Raw genomic sequence first — 16,147 nt, forward strand, 5'->3', positions numbered from 1 at the left:
GGCCTTTTCCCCAGCAAGTCTGAGGACTGTTAGTTCCCCAGCGAGCCGGAAGATGGCTATTTCCCCAACGGAGGTGTCTGTGGGTAGTTTGTTCCTCAGCAACCAGGTTTGAAGTGCTGTAAGCCCCAGAAGGGTTGAGAATGTTGGTTCCCCAGCAAGTATGAAGGTGGTTCTTTCCCCAGCGGAGGTTTGCATTGGTTGTTTCCCCCAGCGGAGTCCCTAAGTGGATGGGGTTCAGTGGAGGTCGTCTCCAGTAAGGATTATTCGTTTCCCCAGCAGCAGTGCTATTTCCCCAGAATGATTGGAAGGTTGGTGTTCTCCCAACGGGTAACTCCCCAGTTGAGTTGGTTTCTCTGCCGTCCCCAGAGTGTCAGATCCGTGAAGTATCCGCAGCAGAGTTGTTGTGTCTCTCCACAGAGTTGGAGGATCCAATCAGAATCGTGCGCTCAGCAGAGCGATCGTTTGCTTTCCCAGCAGGAGTTTTCCTCCATTTGCATCTTGCATATAGTAATCATTTGCATTTGCATCCTCAAATCGCGTAGCATTTCTGTTCAATATGGAGCATTACGCCATAGAAAACTCAAACATATGCATACATGTGTTAAACCATATTGGATCATACCCCCAGCAGAGGTGAACCGTTGTTCAACATCTGTATGGCACGTTTGCTGCAGTTGCTCTTGATAGCATTCAGGATTGGTACTCCCCAGAGAGATTTATTTCCTCACCCGTCAGTGAAAGGAAAGCTTGACTCCCCCAGAGTAATCCCCGGAAAGTGTCTGGCCTTGTCTTGACATATGTAGATGTCATCCCTGTGATACCAGTAGGTGTCATGTTGATCCCCGTGTGGGTCCTTCTTTTTGGTGTCTGTAGACATCATCTTTCGATGTCCGTCAACATCGAGTTTATTCCCATTCGTCCGTTGGCGACTGGTCGTGGCTTCTCATCCCAAACATCATCTTTCGATGTATGGTCGTGTTTTCTTTCTTCCCATTCTTCCGTTGGCGTCTGGTCGTGGCTTCTCTTCCCAAACATCATCTTTCGATGTCTGGTCGTGGTTTCTTTCTTCCCATTCGTCCGTTGGCGTCTGGTCGTGGTTTCTTTATTCCCATTCGCCTGTTGGCGTCTGGTCGTGGCTTCTCTTCCCAAACATCATCTTTCGATGTCTGGTCGTGGTTTCTTTCTTCCCATTCGTTCGTTGGCGTCTGGTCGTGGTTTCTTTATTCCCATTCGTCCGTTGGCGTCTGGTCGTGGTTTCTTTATTCCCATTGGTCCGTTGGCGTCTGGTCGTGGCTTCTCTTCCCAAACATCATCTTTCGATGTCTGGTCGTGGTTTCTTTCTTCCCATTCGTCTGTTGGCGTCTGGTCGTGGCTTCTCTTCCCAAACATCATCTTTCGATGTCTGGTCGTGGTTTCTTTCTTCCCATTCGTCCGTTGGCGTCTGGTCGTGGTTTCTTTATTCCCATTCGTCCGTTGGCGTCTGGTCGTGGTTTCTTTATTCCCATTCGTCCGTGGGCGTCTGGTCGTGGCTTCTCTTCCCAAACATCATCTGTTGATGTCTGGTCGTGGTTTCTTTCTTCCCATTCGTCCGTTGGCGTCTGGTCATGGTTTCTTTCTTCCCATTCATCTGTTGATGTCTGGTTATGGTTTCTTTTCCCATGCATCTGTTGATGTCTGGTCGTGGTTTCTCTTTCTCCCATTCATCCGTTGGTGTCTGGTTGAGTTTTCTTCCCATTCGTCCGTTGGCGTCTGGTTGTGGTTTCTTTATTCCCATTCGTCCGTTGGCGTCTGGTCGTGGTTTCTTTGTTCCCATTCGTCCGTTGGCGTCTGGTCGTGGTTTCTTTCTCTGATAAAAATCAAAATCCTCAGTAGAGTCGTCAGTAAACGTCTTGTCTGGTTCCAGTTGTAAATATCTTGTCCCCCCATTCGAAGTCGCCATCGGTAAATGGCCCTGCGTTCCTTGATATCGGTGTATATCAAGTCGACTGTTTGTGTTCATCCCTTGCAGAGTGCAAATTTCTATGGTTCTTTTGGTATTCAATCCCTGTGTACCTTGAAGGTCTGGCAACCGTTGCTCTCATCCGTTCAGGTTCTCAGTCGATTGAATAGGGGCAGCTGTAGCACCTCAAATTTGCACCCCCCATTCATGCATTCATTTCATTTTTTAGGTCATTAACATTGCATAGTACATTGCACCTTATCAGTCAAGACTGGCATCAGGAGAATTCATCTGTGAAAAAGAGCAAGGTTTTTCCTTGAGATGAAAGCCCTATGGTTGTTCTAGAGAGCTTATATGAACCAAGGTTCATTTTGAAGCAACTTGACCAAGTGTTAGAGGCTCAAAGTCCACAGTGCAGTTTCAGGTCATCTAGGGCCCATAAAAGTCAACTGCAAGTCAACTGAGGGCTAGGAGGTGGAGAAATGGTTTGAGACACTTCATTCATGTCTAAAAGAGGTTTATTCATCATGTCAAACATCTACCTTGAAGAATTTGAAGCCAGATCAAAAGTTTCCAAAAATGGAAAGTGACTTGTAATTCCAAGTTTCCAAAAATGGCAAGTTTTTAGACCACTTTCAACTTAACTTTCCAACACCAAAGAAGCTTCAAATGAAATTGTGTCAAACATGAAAGTTGAAGATCTTTCTCTCCCATTTCCAAAAAGTCCAAGATCATGAGCATCTGATGAATGGTTGAGAAGATATGATCAAGTCATTGCCAAGTGTGCATGGAACTTCAACAAGCCATAACTTTTGATCTAAAACTCCAAATTGAGTGCCTCTTTTTGCATAATGCTTGTCATGACTCATATTTTCCAAATCCATCAAGGCATTGCATGAAATTTCATCACATGACCATTTGCTCATTCATGCTCATTTTGGAGGGAAAATCATGAATTTGAATTTGGTGCATCATATGAGTTTTTTAACCATTCTATCATGTTCATAAGATGATTTTAAGTGTAATTGCATGGTCATGTGGTACTGTTCACGTTCATGTTGCATGCATGGGGTGAAAAAATCAATTTGTACTACACCTTATTTCTCACTAATATTTCAGTAGCCATGCCTAAGTGTAATTAGCAAATGGATGAACATAACATATAAAGCCTTAATCATAACAGAATTTCATTCATCTTCATCAATTCTAGATCTAGATTCAAGTTCCCTCCATTTTTGCTCCAATTTGAAACTTCAATTTCTTCCACATAACACCTTGATTTTCTTGCATATTTGTGTTCTCTGATCCTCATTTAGTATAGATCAAGCTTTGATTTGCAGAATTTGGTGAAGAATTAAGCACATGAAGCTCAAGAACATGCCAATGGAGATTCAAATCTGAGTTAGATCCAAACAGTTCCAAGCCTCAATTCACGCGCAAAGCTTCATAACATCAATATAGGAGTGATTTTGGAGCTTGCCAGGCCTTGAATTGCTCGTTTTCTCATACTGCTCTTCAAGAGGTAGGTTTTTCGAAGCTCTTAATTCTCCATTCTTTTGCCATGTTAGTGTAGATCTTTGAATGTTGAGTTTGCTGATACTTTTAGAATTAAAAACGGTTGAGTATTGGCTGAGATATGTTGAGTTGAAAGTTTCAGTGCATAAAAGTTTTCGCTCGATTTGCATGATATATGATGTTTTAGGCCAAAGCAATAATGGATTCGTGTTGTGCTCATTGAGATATTTCATTTGGTATACCTGGTTGCAATTTCTGGAAAAAAAAATTATTGATAGTCACTGTTCATCCACCGTGTTCATGAAGAAGACGGTGGTTTCCTCCGCGCGTGAATAGTGCACGCCACCGTCTGTAAAACCCTAGCCTCGCAACCAAAACGACGTCGTTTTGACGTGCCAGGCCCCTCCTTCGATTCCCACCGCGCGCGCTTCAGCATTTTTTTCATTTTATTTCCTTATAACCAAAACGACGTCGTTTTGGACGCGCCTGGTACCTCTTTCGATTCCTGTGTGCAGCACTTTGCCAATTCCCATTTCAATTATCATTTTCACATATTTTTTCCACTTATTTCACATTTTATTTCATTATTTCATGCCACTTCAAAAAATCACAAAAAATAGCATGTTAGTCCAAATAATTCCAATTTTTTTCTACATGATCCTTGAGATGTCTACTATTTTATGGTTGTGATTTCATGATTTTATCTCTTCTGGATTTTTAATGGTGTTTAATTGTTTGAACATGTACACAATTATGCCATGCCTCATTCAAATTGGTGTGAAATTCTCAATACTTGTCCAATTGCCATGAAATTTTATATGTTGATTCCTAACATGCTGTAGGATGCTTGAGATTTTATTTGGCATTTTTAGCATTTTCCTTCTCTGTTTGGGTCACATGATTGTATGGTGTGACAATGTGTGTCACACAACTTGATGTTGATCTTATTCATTTTAATTGTCATATCAATTGAGCTTCTCTGTTTACAATTTTTTGCATGATAATTGTGGTTGACATGTTGTATGCTCATAAAAATTTTCATGATTGTTTGAGTCATTTCTGTTTTAATATGGAATTTTGATTCTTGATGACCAATTATGTGCCTTGAAATTGCCTTTGCCATAGCTTGCTCATGTGGTGACTTTGCTTAATGCTTTTGACTTGGTCCTTTTTAGGACATGTTCATGATTGAATAAATATGCTCCATGTTGAATATTGGTTGCTGTTTTGAATTTTTACCTTACCTTTGACCCTAGCCTTGGTGCTAGTGGTTTGTACTCACTTTCTAAGCTTTGTATTTCAGGTTCAAGCTTCTAATCCTAATGATTGATGTAATCTCATTTCATGAGATGCAAATTACTTTGTGCACTAATCCTTTATGTTGTAGGTTCATGGAGTGTGGTGGAATCACTTGAATTCTTGAGTCATAAAGCTTGACTTGTGTGCATATTGGGTTGTAACATTGTTGACTGTCTGTTGGTTGTTTGTCTGAACATAGTACTGATTGTTTTGATGTTCTTACAGGTACTTTAGCCTCTTTAACTCATTATTTGAGTTGCTTTGCTTTGCTTGTGGTTGGCATACTACTTAGGTAATCTCTTGAACTCCATGTAGTCTGGAAGACCTGCTATCTTTGGCAGGCACCTGTCTGAAGCCCTCCTTAAGAGGCCATGTTCTTGATTGTTTAATTTTGTGCTAAAGACCTCAATGAGGCATGGTTACATGTAAAGACCTCCTAAGTGAAGAGGCATTGGCAGATAGAAGGGATGTGCAATCCATCCCCTGCTATTCAGTTGAGTCTTTCATCTTGCTCGCACTACGTGCTGATGCATTTTGAATAAACACCCAAGATCCTTGTATATAGAGTCAGTCAAGTGGAGAGAGTCCCACATTCTGGACTCCCACGTTTTCATTGATTGAAGCTCACCCAGGCCCGGGTTAAGAGCTATGAGGTCTTACCCTCATTACCTTTCATCTGCTCACCCTGACGGTCAATGTCAGTGGTTAAGAGCCATCAGATACCCTTCCAGTCGGCTTGTTTGTCGAGGTTGATATGACCCCTTGACTAAAGCCTCACCCTTGATGTTTGAGCCCCCTTGTTGGTGTGTTTACTTCATGCTGTATGTGTTTGTGTGGTGTGATTGTATCCCCTAGGTTTGCTAGACTTCGCGTAGTCTCGTTTGCATGTCAATTAAGGTAGCACGGTTCCTTCGTCTAGGACTTCCTTTCTTGCGTGAGCTTTCCTAAAACACAAACCAACTTTTTCCCCTCTTAAGGACACGTTAACTCCTTCTACTACAGGTGAGTAAGTCTCCAAAGGTCGAGCATCCGGTAGATTGCGTAGTGACGTCGTTCATTTAAAAAACACAAAACAAATAGAAATAGTTCAGCCGAACTACGGCAACTCTGATTCTCATGTTCAGATGAGATACGTAGGCACGAGATGCGATGTCTTGTCGAGTTTGACTAACAACTAACTTTGATCCTTTTCTCTCGCCCTCGTTGCGATTGAGACCTTCCCTTTCTCTTGCCCTAGTTGCAATCGAGACCCTTCTTCTTCTTGTGTGTGTGCTTGGAGTCTGACGTAAGTCCAGCGATTGGCAGTCGGTTTCCCATGTGTGTTTGTTTGTTGGGAGTCAGATGTAAGTCCAGCGATTGGCATTCGGTTTCCCATGTGTGTTTGTTTGTTGGGAGTCTGACGTCTCAGCGTCTCCGTTTAGCGTTTTGTTTGGCGTGCGTTAGCCGAGCTACGAGTGATCTGATCCTTACTCTGGTTAGAGAAGATACATATGCATAGGATGCGATGTCCTAGCGAGCATGTTTCTCATTTCCCCGAACTACGTCGACTCTGATGTTTGTGTCTGACAAACTACGTAGGCCCAGGATGCGACATCCTGCCGAGTCCGCTTTCTCCGTCTTCCGTCTGTGTTTTATTCCAGTTTGGTGCAGTTTTTTGAGCAGTTTATCAGCAACCTTATTCTATTCTTTCTGAGCGTGGATCCCGTCGAGTACGACGGATGCGTAGGGGTGCTAATACCTTCCCTTCGCATAACCGACTCCCGATCCTATCAATCTCTGGTCATGAGACCATTCCTTTCCAGGTTTACTTCGAGCGTTTCCTTTCCCGCCCTTGGGATAAATAACGCACGGTGGCGGCTCTGTGTCTTTTCTCGCCGGTTTTTTCGCGTAATGCGACACCAAGGCAAGGGAATCCAGTGTCATAGATGTGAAGGTTTTGGACACATTAGAGCTGAATGTCCTACCTTCCTCAAGAAGCAAAAGAAGGGACTATCTGTCACCTGGTCTGATGGAGACTCTGAGAGTGAATCAGAAGGAGAATCTTCAAAACATGTCACTGCACTAACTAGTGTCTATGCCTCTGATGATGACTCAAGTGGAGATGAACATACATTTGATGAACTTGCTGCTTCATATAAAGAGTTATGTGTCAAAAGTGCAGAAGTGTGTCTACAAGGAGAAAAGCAGAAGAAACTTATCAAGGAGTTGGAAGCTGAGAAGAAGAAGCATCTGACAGTCATAGATGATCTAAATGGTGAGATAACCTTACTGACCTCTAAGATAGATCAAATGACAAAATCCATCAGAATGCTGAATAAAGGAACTGACACTTTGGAAGAAATTATAAAGGTGGGACAAAAATCAGGAACCATGTCTGGTTTAGGCTTTGTTAAGGAATCCTCATCTGAATTCAAAAGCTCAAAGGCTGAAGTTCAGAAAATCAAGCAGAAGTCACAACCAATGTCACAACATCATGGAAGTAGGAGGATTAACCATCAAAAGAAGAAATTTCAAAGATGGAGATGCCATTACTGTGGAAGATTTAGTCATATAAAACCCTTCTGTTACAGGTTGCATGGTTATCCTAACCAGACCCCTCAAGTCAGACATAAGAAGAAGGCACCTAAGCATAATGCCCCTATCAAGAAACAACAATGGGTTGCTAGAATAACTCACACATCTCTAAGGGAATCTACCAAAGAAGACTGGTATTTTGATAGTGGTTGCTCAAGACATATGACTGGGATGAATAACTTATTGGTAGATATACAACCTCATACTACCAGTTATGTGACCTTTGGTGATGGAGCTAAAGGAAAAATCAAAGGTGTTGGTAAGCTGGACAGTCCTGGAGTTCCAGAACTGAATAATGTGTTGTTAGTAAAAGGACTAACTGCTAATCTCATCAGCATAAGCCAACTATGTGATCAACGCTTCAATGTACAGTTCACTAAGGAAGAATGTGTTGTGACAAATGGAGAAAATAAGGAAGTTATGAGAGGATCCAGATCCAAAGATAACTGCTATCTATGGGAACCTAAAGTCTCAAACGACTCCTCAATGTGCTTCTTAGCCAAGGAAGAAAAGGAAGTGAAGCTGTGGCATAGAAGACTTGGACATCTTCATTTAAGAGGAATGAAGAAGATCATATCCAAGGAAGCAGTTAGAGGAATCCCAAAGCTGCTTATTGATGAAGGAAAAGTCTTTGGAGAATGTCAGGTTGGCAAGCAAACCAAGATGTCACATCCTAAGCTTGGACATCCTACAACATCCAAAACTCTGGAACTTTTGCACATGGACTTAATGGAACCTATGCAGGTTGAAAGTCTTGGTGGGAAGAGATATGCTTATGTGGTTGTTGATGACCATTACAAATACACATGGACAAGCTTCATCAGGGAAAAATCAGATGCATTTGATGTCTTCAAAGATTTATGCATAAGACTCCAAAGAGAAAAGGATAGTAGTGTTATCAGAATAAGAAGTGACCATGGAAAGGAGTTTAAAAATTCCAAGTTTGATGATTTCTGCTCATCTGAAGGAATAAGTCATGAGTTTTCCTCACCTATTACTCCTCAACAAAATGGAGTAGTTGAAAGGAAGAACATAACTATTCAAGAATCTACTAGAGCTATGATACATGCAAAGAAGCTTCCTATGCAGTTTTGGGCTGAATCTATGAATACAGCTTGCTATGTTCACAACAGAGTTACCTTGAGAAAGGGAACCTCTTCCACTCTGTATGAAATATGGAAAGGCAGAAAACCTATTGTGAAGTACTTTCATATCTTTGGAAGCAAATGTTACATTCTTACAGATCGTGAACAGAGAAGAAAAATGGACCCAAAAAGTGATGAGGGTATATTCCTGGGATACTCTACTAACAACAGAGCATACAGAGTTTTCAACTTCAGAACTAATGTCCTGATGGAATCCATAAATGTTATTGTTGATGATAAAGATGAAGAATCGAATGTCATAGAGGATGTTGGAACATTCCTTGAGACTTCAACAAAAAATGTACAGGATACTCCTCCTGGACTTGAGTTAGAAGCATCCAACAAGGTGCCTTCTATCAGGATTCAGAAAGACCACCCTAAGGATCTTATCATAGGAGATCCCAATAGTGGTGTGATTACCAGATCAAGGGAGAATAGCTCAAATTCCTGCTTTGTATCCAAGGTTGAACCTAAAAATGTGAAAGAAGCTCTGACTGATGAATATTGGATCAATGCTATGCAAGATGAACTGGAGTAGTTTAAAAGGAATGAAGTTTGGGAGTTAGTTCCAAGACCTGAAGGGACTAACATCATTGGTACCAAGTGGATTTACAAGAACAAGTCTGATGAGAAAGGAGTAATCACTAGGAATAAAGCAAGACTAGTGGAACAAGGGTATACTCAAGTTGAAGGGGTTGATTTTGATGAGACTTTTGCACCTGTTGCAAGACTTGAGTCAATAAGGTTGCTGTTAGGTGTTGCCTGCATTCTGAAGTTCAAATTGTTCCAAATGGATGTGAAGAGTGACTTTTTAAATGGCTACTTGAATGAAGAAGTCTATGTGGAACAACCTAAAGGGTTCAGTGATCCTAACCTACCAAAACATGTGTACAAGTTGAGGAAAGCTCTGTATGGATTGAAGCAAGCTCCTAGAGCTTGGTATGAGAGGCTGACTGAATTTCTGACTACTAATGGTTACAGAAAAGGAGGGATAGATAAGACTTTATTTGTGAAGGATGAAGATGGAAAAATCATGATTGCCCAAATATATGTGGATGATAATGTCTTTGGTGGAATGTCAGATAGAATGGTGAAACATTTTGTTAACCAGATGCAATCTGAATTTGAAATGAGTTTGGTTGGGGAATTGACTTATTTTCTTGGACTGCAAATTAAACAGATGGAAGATTCTATGTTTCTCTCCCAAATCAAATATGCCAAGAACATAGTTAAGAAGTTTGGTATGGATAATGCTAGTCACAAACGAACTCCTGCACCTACTCAATTAAAGTTAACTAAAGATGAAGGAGGTTCTAGTATTGATCAATGCTTGTACAGAAGTATGATAGGTAGCCTACTATATTTAACTGCTAGTAGACCTGATATTGCCTATGCAGTTGGTGTGTGTGCTAGATACCAAGCAGAACCCAAAGTGAGTCACTTAAATCAAGTCAAGAGGATTCTCAAGTATATTAATGGGACTTGTGATTATGGTATGCTCTACTCTCATGGCTCTGAGCCTATCTTATCTGGGTATTGTGATGCTGATTGGGCTGGGAGTGTTGATGACAGAAAAAGCACATCAGGAGGATGTTTCTTCTTGGGAAACAATCTCATATCTTGGTTCAACAAGAAACAGAACTGTGTATCATTATCCACTGCAGAAGCTGAGTACATAGCAGCTGGAAGCAGTTGTTCCCAACTGGTATGGATGAAACAGATGTTGACTGAGTACAATGTCACTCAGAATGTCATGACATTATTCTGTGACAATCTCAGTGCCATCAACATTTCAAAGAATCCTATCCAACACAGCAGGACCAAACATATTGACATTAGACATCACTTCATAAGAGATCTGGTAGAAGACAAAGTGATTACTTTGGAACATGTGGCAACTGAACTACAACTTGCTGACATATTTACAAAGGCTTTGAATGCTACTCAGTTTGAAAATTTAGGGGGCAAGTTGGGAATATGTCTTTTTGAGGAATTATAGCAACTAAGGATGTTAGGAATTTACTGTTTAATATTTCAAATTATTAAACAATTGAAAGTGTGCTCTGATTGGTCAACAAATAATAGTTATTTCACTTGCAACAAGCGCTACTTCTTCCACTCTTTCAGCTTCCATTCACGCAAGCATCCTCTCAGAGAAAATTTTCATTTCGTCTCTAAGATACTCATCATGTCTCAACAATCCAACTCTTCTCCTTCCAAGAACATGCCTTGTTCTCCTAGCGCTGAACCAAGCAACCGTAACAGAGAAGATCCTGTTGCTGACTCTGTGAATACCCCACATGCAAGAAGACCTAAAGAAACTGTATCAGGCTTCTCCTCATCCATCATTCTTGAGGAACGAACCAAAGAAGGTTCCAGGTATGTTCACAATGCCATTGCCACTATAGTGACTGGAATACTGTCTGGAAATCATGAGGTCCCTGGGGTTTCCATTCCCTTAAAAACTATTGAACCTGATAATGTTGCTGATCAAGAAAATACTGAGTCTTTAGGAAAGAATATCTCTGATGATGTTGAGCAAACCGATACCCATAAGGAGTAAAATGTTGACAAACCCTTAGAGAATGTGGCTGGTGAGGAAGTTCATGTCACTCATGATGTCAGTGACAACCCTAACTGTGAGGCTGAAATAGTAGACATGGAGGAGTTTTCTGATAATGAGTTGTTGTCCTCTGTCCTCCCTAGCATAGTCAAAAGGGTTAGGACTCGGAGAGAAAAGAAAACTGTGGCTCAAAGGTCCCCTAGAAAGAAGATTGATGTTCCAACCTCTTCCAAGACAACGGTGGCAGTCGAGAGTTCCCTCAAGAGGAAATTTCATGGTCCAACCAAATCTTGGAGCAAAGTGGTGCCCAAGAAAAATAAGACCAAGTTTGTTGTTGTTGAGTCTGACTTAGATGTTCCTTGTAATGTCTCTGACATTCTATCAAAGAAGAAGCCAACCACTAGCAAGATTGCAGCTAGTGTCCCTGAGGTACCAATTGACAACATATCTTTTCATTTCGCTTCAAGTGTAAACAGGTGGAAATATGTTTATCAGAAGAGGCTGGCTTTGGAAAGGGAATTAGCTCATAATGTCCTAGACTATAAGGATATTATGGATCTTATTCAAGAGGCTGGTTTAATGAAGACTGTGACTCAGTTTTCAAAGTGCTATGAGATGTTGGTAAAGGAATTTATTGTTAATTTGTCTGAAGAATATGCTGATGGCAAGTCTAAGGAATTCAAGAAAGTGTATGTGAGAGGAAAGTGTGTAAATTTCTCTCATTCAGTGATCAACAAGTATTTGGGAAGGCCTGATGAAGCTCAACTTGAGCTTGAGGTGACTGACAACAAAATTTGTCAAGTCATCACTGCTAATCAGGTAAGGAAGTGGCCTCTCAAAGGAAAATTGGTGGCAAGTAAACTGAGTGTCAAGTATGCAATGCTGCATAAGATTGGAGTTGCTAACTGGGTGCCCACCAATCATAAATCTACAGTTGCTGTAATGCTTGGAAAGTTTATGTATGCTGTTGGAACCAAAGCCAAATTTGACTATGGCTCCTATATTTTTGATCAAACTTTGAAGCATGCAGGAAGCTTCAGTGTGAAGGGTCCTATAGCCTTTCCTTCTCTCATCTGTGGTATTGTTTTGAATCAGTTTCCAAACATCTTAACTGAGAATGATTCTGTGAAGAAAAGAGACAACCCTATGTCTTTCAATCATAAGCTGTTCCTAGGTACCCATGTCCCTGACATTGTCAGGACATCAGGTGAGACATCACGTGTAAGCAATCAGCCAGGTAAAGCTGCTGTCATTGCAATGCTCAAAGAAATCTGCAGGGAATTAGAGGCAAGGAAGCTGAACTTGGAAAAATTGATTAGCTTTTTGGAGATGACTGAAGGTGATGTGCTAGCTGATGGTGGAGAATTTGGTGAAGCTGCTGCTGTTGCAGAAGAAGCTGAAAGACAAGGTGAAGAGGGAGAAGCAGAGGCCAGCTCTGATGATGGCACAAATGATGATGCTGACTCTAAGTCAGATGACTAGAACATTCCTTGTGTTTCTGATAATTGCTTGTATTTTTATCTTTTTTTTTGGGTCTGTAATATTAAGTGTTTCTTTGGCAACATTTTTGACAAAAAGGGGGAGTAACACTTGTACCCCAGAACAACAGATTTCTTTGAAGTTGAAGGTCCTCTAAACAAGAGGGTATATTGTTGTTTGTTCTCTGCTTGATCTTCTCTTGTGCTGCTGCTATTTGAAGCTTAACTTCTATGTTTGCTAAGCATATTAGCTAATTTGATTCTCTGCTTGGATGTGTGCTTTCTGCTGCTGTGAACTTTGTTGTGATGCCAAGTTGTTTTAGCCAAAAATTTGCCAAAGGGGTAGATTGTAGATGTTTTTGATTGGCTGCATTTTATGTTAAAACACTTAATGTACTTAGATGTCTTGACTGATGTCATGACATACTTAAGTAGTATGCTGCAGGATTAGCTAATACATGATTTACTGGATGTCAAACTGAATGTTATAACATTCATTCATGACAGCATTTTCTGGATGTCAAACTGACATTCATCCCTGACAGCAGATGCTAAAGTATAGGCTAATTTTTCTGTTATGTTTCAGTATTTATCTCAGGTTGATTTTCAGGAAACTAACAACTGTGCTAAAATTAAGAGACCTAGCATATAGCCTATTTGTTAGCACCCAAATGTGTGGAAATTAGGTTAACATGCTTAACCCTAATTTTAGGAAATTCAAGTACAAGGCCCAAGTACTGCATTATAAAAGGATGGCAATCCTACTTTCAGCAATTCAGCAATTTGAAGTGTGAAGAATTCAATATATCATTATATATCATTGCTGTACTTTCATTGTGTCTTGAATTAGGTTTTACTTGTGAGCCAAGCAATTATCACCTAGATGATTGCATTGGACTAGGGTGTTTATTGAGTTGTAATTGGTGTGTCACTCTAAGCTTTTAAGCGTGAGTGCTGTGTTTCTTGATTAAAGCTTTTAAGCACAATCAAGAGTTGTTTGAAGTATATCTTCACCACTGACTTTAAAATTCTTAATGGTTGTAATCACTGCTGTGATTGAGAGGGAGTGAGTAGGTACTCAGGTCTTAGTTTAGATTGAAATTGCATTGGGTAGGTCTTAAGTGATAGGATTAAACTGGTGGTTTAAGTCCTGAATTAATACCTCTTATAGTGGATTTCCTCCCTGGCTTGGTAGCCCCCAGAGTAGGTGTGTTTGTCACCGAACTGGGTAAACAATTCTCTGTGTCATTTACTGTTTTTTTCATTTACTTTCTACATACATTACCTGTCTGCGCAGAATTGGATGTCATAACATCCAGTGTGACATCGACAGTCTGTTACTAGAATTTCAATGAAGAAGACTATGGAGTTTCTAGCTTGGATGTGGCTATCTTTATTTTATTCCTTGCTCTTCATCTTGCTATTTGTGTATTGATATTGCTTGATTTCAAAGTCCAAAGAAAAGTGCTTTTCTATATGACATTCTTATCTATTGGATTGCATCCCACTGGTCAAATCTTTTCAACTCTCAACTTTTAATTTTTATGCTTAGGATTAGTCTCTCCATCTCCTCCCACTTCTTAAATTTCAAATCTCTCCCCTTTTTTCAAAATCTTCTTTGCTTGTGATTTTTAAACCTAGACTCTTTTGCAAATTATAAACTTTGGCCTTATGCCATTACATTTTCAAACTCTTTTTCTTAATCAAACTTGTAAATGAATCTAATCATAATGACTTAAATTTTTCAAAGACAAAAAAGAACTAACACTCATTCAAACTCTTTTAGTCCTTTTGCGCCTATTTTAAACTTAAATTTTTGTTAAAAGTAATCCACTCACTTTGAAATTGTTACCACGAACTACGAGGTTTTGATCCCTCATTTTATGTTGGTACGTAGGCACAAGTCCGAAGGTCTTATCAAACACAAAAATATAATGAATGAATTCTTTTCTCATCCCCACACTCTATTTATTGCAAACATCATTTTATACCAAAACACATGCACACATAAACAAGGGCTCCCTAGGAGTACCTAGGACACTTTGGGTGCTAACACCTTCCCTCTGTGTAACCAACTCCCTTACCTGTAATCTCTGGCATTTTATGAGTTTTGATTTGAAAACTTCTTATATTTAGGTTTTGTTCGTACTTTTACCTTTTACTTTGGAAACAATAAAAGCATGGTGGCGACTATGGTTTAATTGACGTTAAGTTTATCCATAGATTAATGGGCATGAATTTACCGCTATGGAAATTAAGTGGCGACTCTGCTAGGGAGTAGCCCTTAGTGGGTTTAGCCTACTTTTTATGTGTATATAATTGTATATTTGATGTTTGTATATTTGTTGGATGATATAATCTGCTTGTTGTGCTTGGTGATCTCTGAGTGGTGAGATAAGTTCTAACCCAAACTTGAGTGAAATTAAGATAGGATGATGGTATAGTCATGTTCGACTTGTGTGGAGTAGTCCTTAACAAGTTGGCTTCAGACCCATCTACACAGTGGAGATCCTTTTGGAGTTATGAATGTCACACAAGTTATTTGTGGTTAGAAATTACTTTCTCCGATTTAGGGTCCGAGAAGCCTAGGACTGTAGTATGTTTAACCCAACTTGGCCTATTTAGGACGTAGTGTGGAGACTGTTCAGGTGTAGACTTGATAATAGTTGTTACGCGATACTACACTTAGACGAGTTTCTCTAGAGAATATTATGGGTTGATGAGTCAGTCATCCTAACCTGTAATATCCGATAGATGGAATTAAAACTCTAGGAACTTTTTAGAACATGATCTATAGGTTTTTATCCTTAGTACACTCCTTTGGGATGGTTCTTAACCCAACTCCATGCTCGTGACTCACAACAAACCCTTGATTCTTGGTTGATCCAATCAAGTCTTGTTAGTATCAATGGAACTTGGGTGTTGATAAGGTGAAAACCATGATCCACCAAAATGGATGATTAATCTTGACAATGACTTGATTCATCCATTGACCTTTGTTTGCCTTGTGTGTGATCCCTTATTTGTGATTGTTGCATTCATGCATTCATGCGCATCATAACATTCACCACACCAAAAATAACTTCAAGGAACTGAGGTTTTATTTGAAAATATTTTCAGACCATGGATTATGGACGAAGGAACACTAAGAAGTACAGTTTCAGATGTCTCGACTTGAAAGAGTTAAAGAAGCTATCATCTTTTGTATTAGACCCCTTGGACATCAAGCAACGTCATTGGAAGCTTTTTTCTGTATTGTCTACTGATGTGGTTGAAGGACTCTTGAGTGTTTTGATCCAGTTCTATGACCCTCTCTACTGTTGCTTCACCTTTCCCGATTATCAGCTTATGCCTACATTGGAGGAGTATGCCCATGTCTTGGGAATACCAGTTCCTAGCAAGGTGCCTTTTAATGGATTGGAGGAGATTCCCAGATCTCATATTATAGCTGAAGCTCTTCATCTGAAGAAGTCTGAGATTGAGGCTCATTGGGTGAAGAAAGGAGGAATGTTTGGGTTGACTTCTGAGGAAGCTACTGCCTTTGCTCAAGCCGGTAGTATGGATGCTTTAGAAGCCATCTTTGTGTTGCTCATCTATGGTTTGGCTTTGTTCCCTAACATTGACAGATTTGTTG

The 16,147-nt window shown here is 40.2% G+C and overlaps 1 protein-coding gene across 1 annotated transcript; it reads left to right on the forward strand.

The window, feature by feature from the left end:
• The first annotated feature begins 11,131 nt into the window (after positions 1-11,131).
• On the forward strand, positions 11,132-12,517 carry LOC127095402 (uncharacterized). Its single transcript, XM_051034099.1, has 2 exons — positions 11,132-11,361; positions 11,512-12,517. Exons 1-2 carry the CDS (start codon positions 11,132-11,134, stop codon positions 12,515-12,517), a joined length of 1,236 nt encoding a protein of 411 aa, XP_050890056.1.
• The last annotated feature ends 3,630 nt before the right edge of the window (positions 12,518-16,147 follow it).

This window comes from Lathyrus oleraceus, chromosome 6 (genome assembly GCF_024323335.1).
Source record: "Lathyrus oleraceus cultivar Zhongwan6 chromosome 6, CAAS_Psat_ZW6_1.0, whole genome shotgun sequence".
In the NCBI taxonomy this organism is placed as follows: Eukaryota; Viridiplantae; Streptophyta; class Magnoliopsida; order Fabales; family Fabaceae; genus Lathyrus; species Lathyrus oleraceus.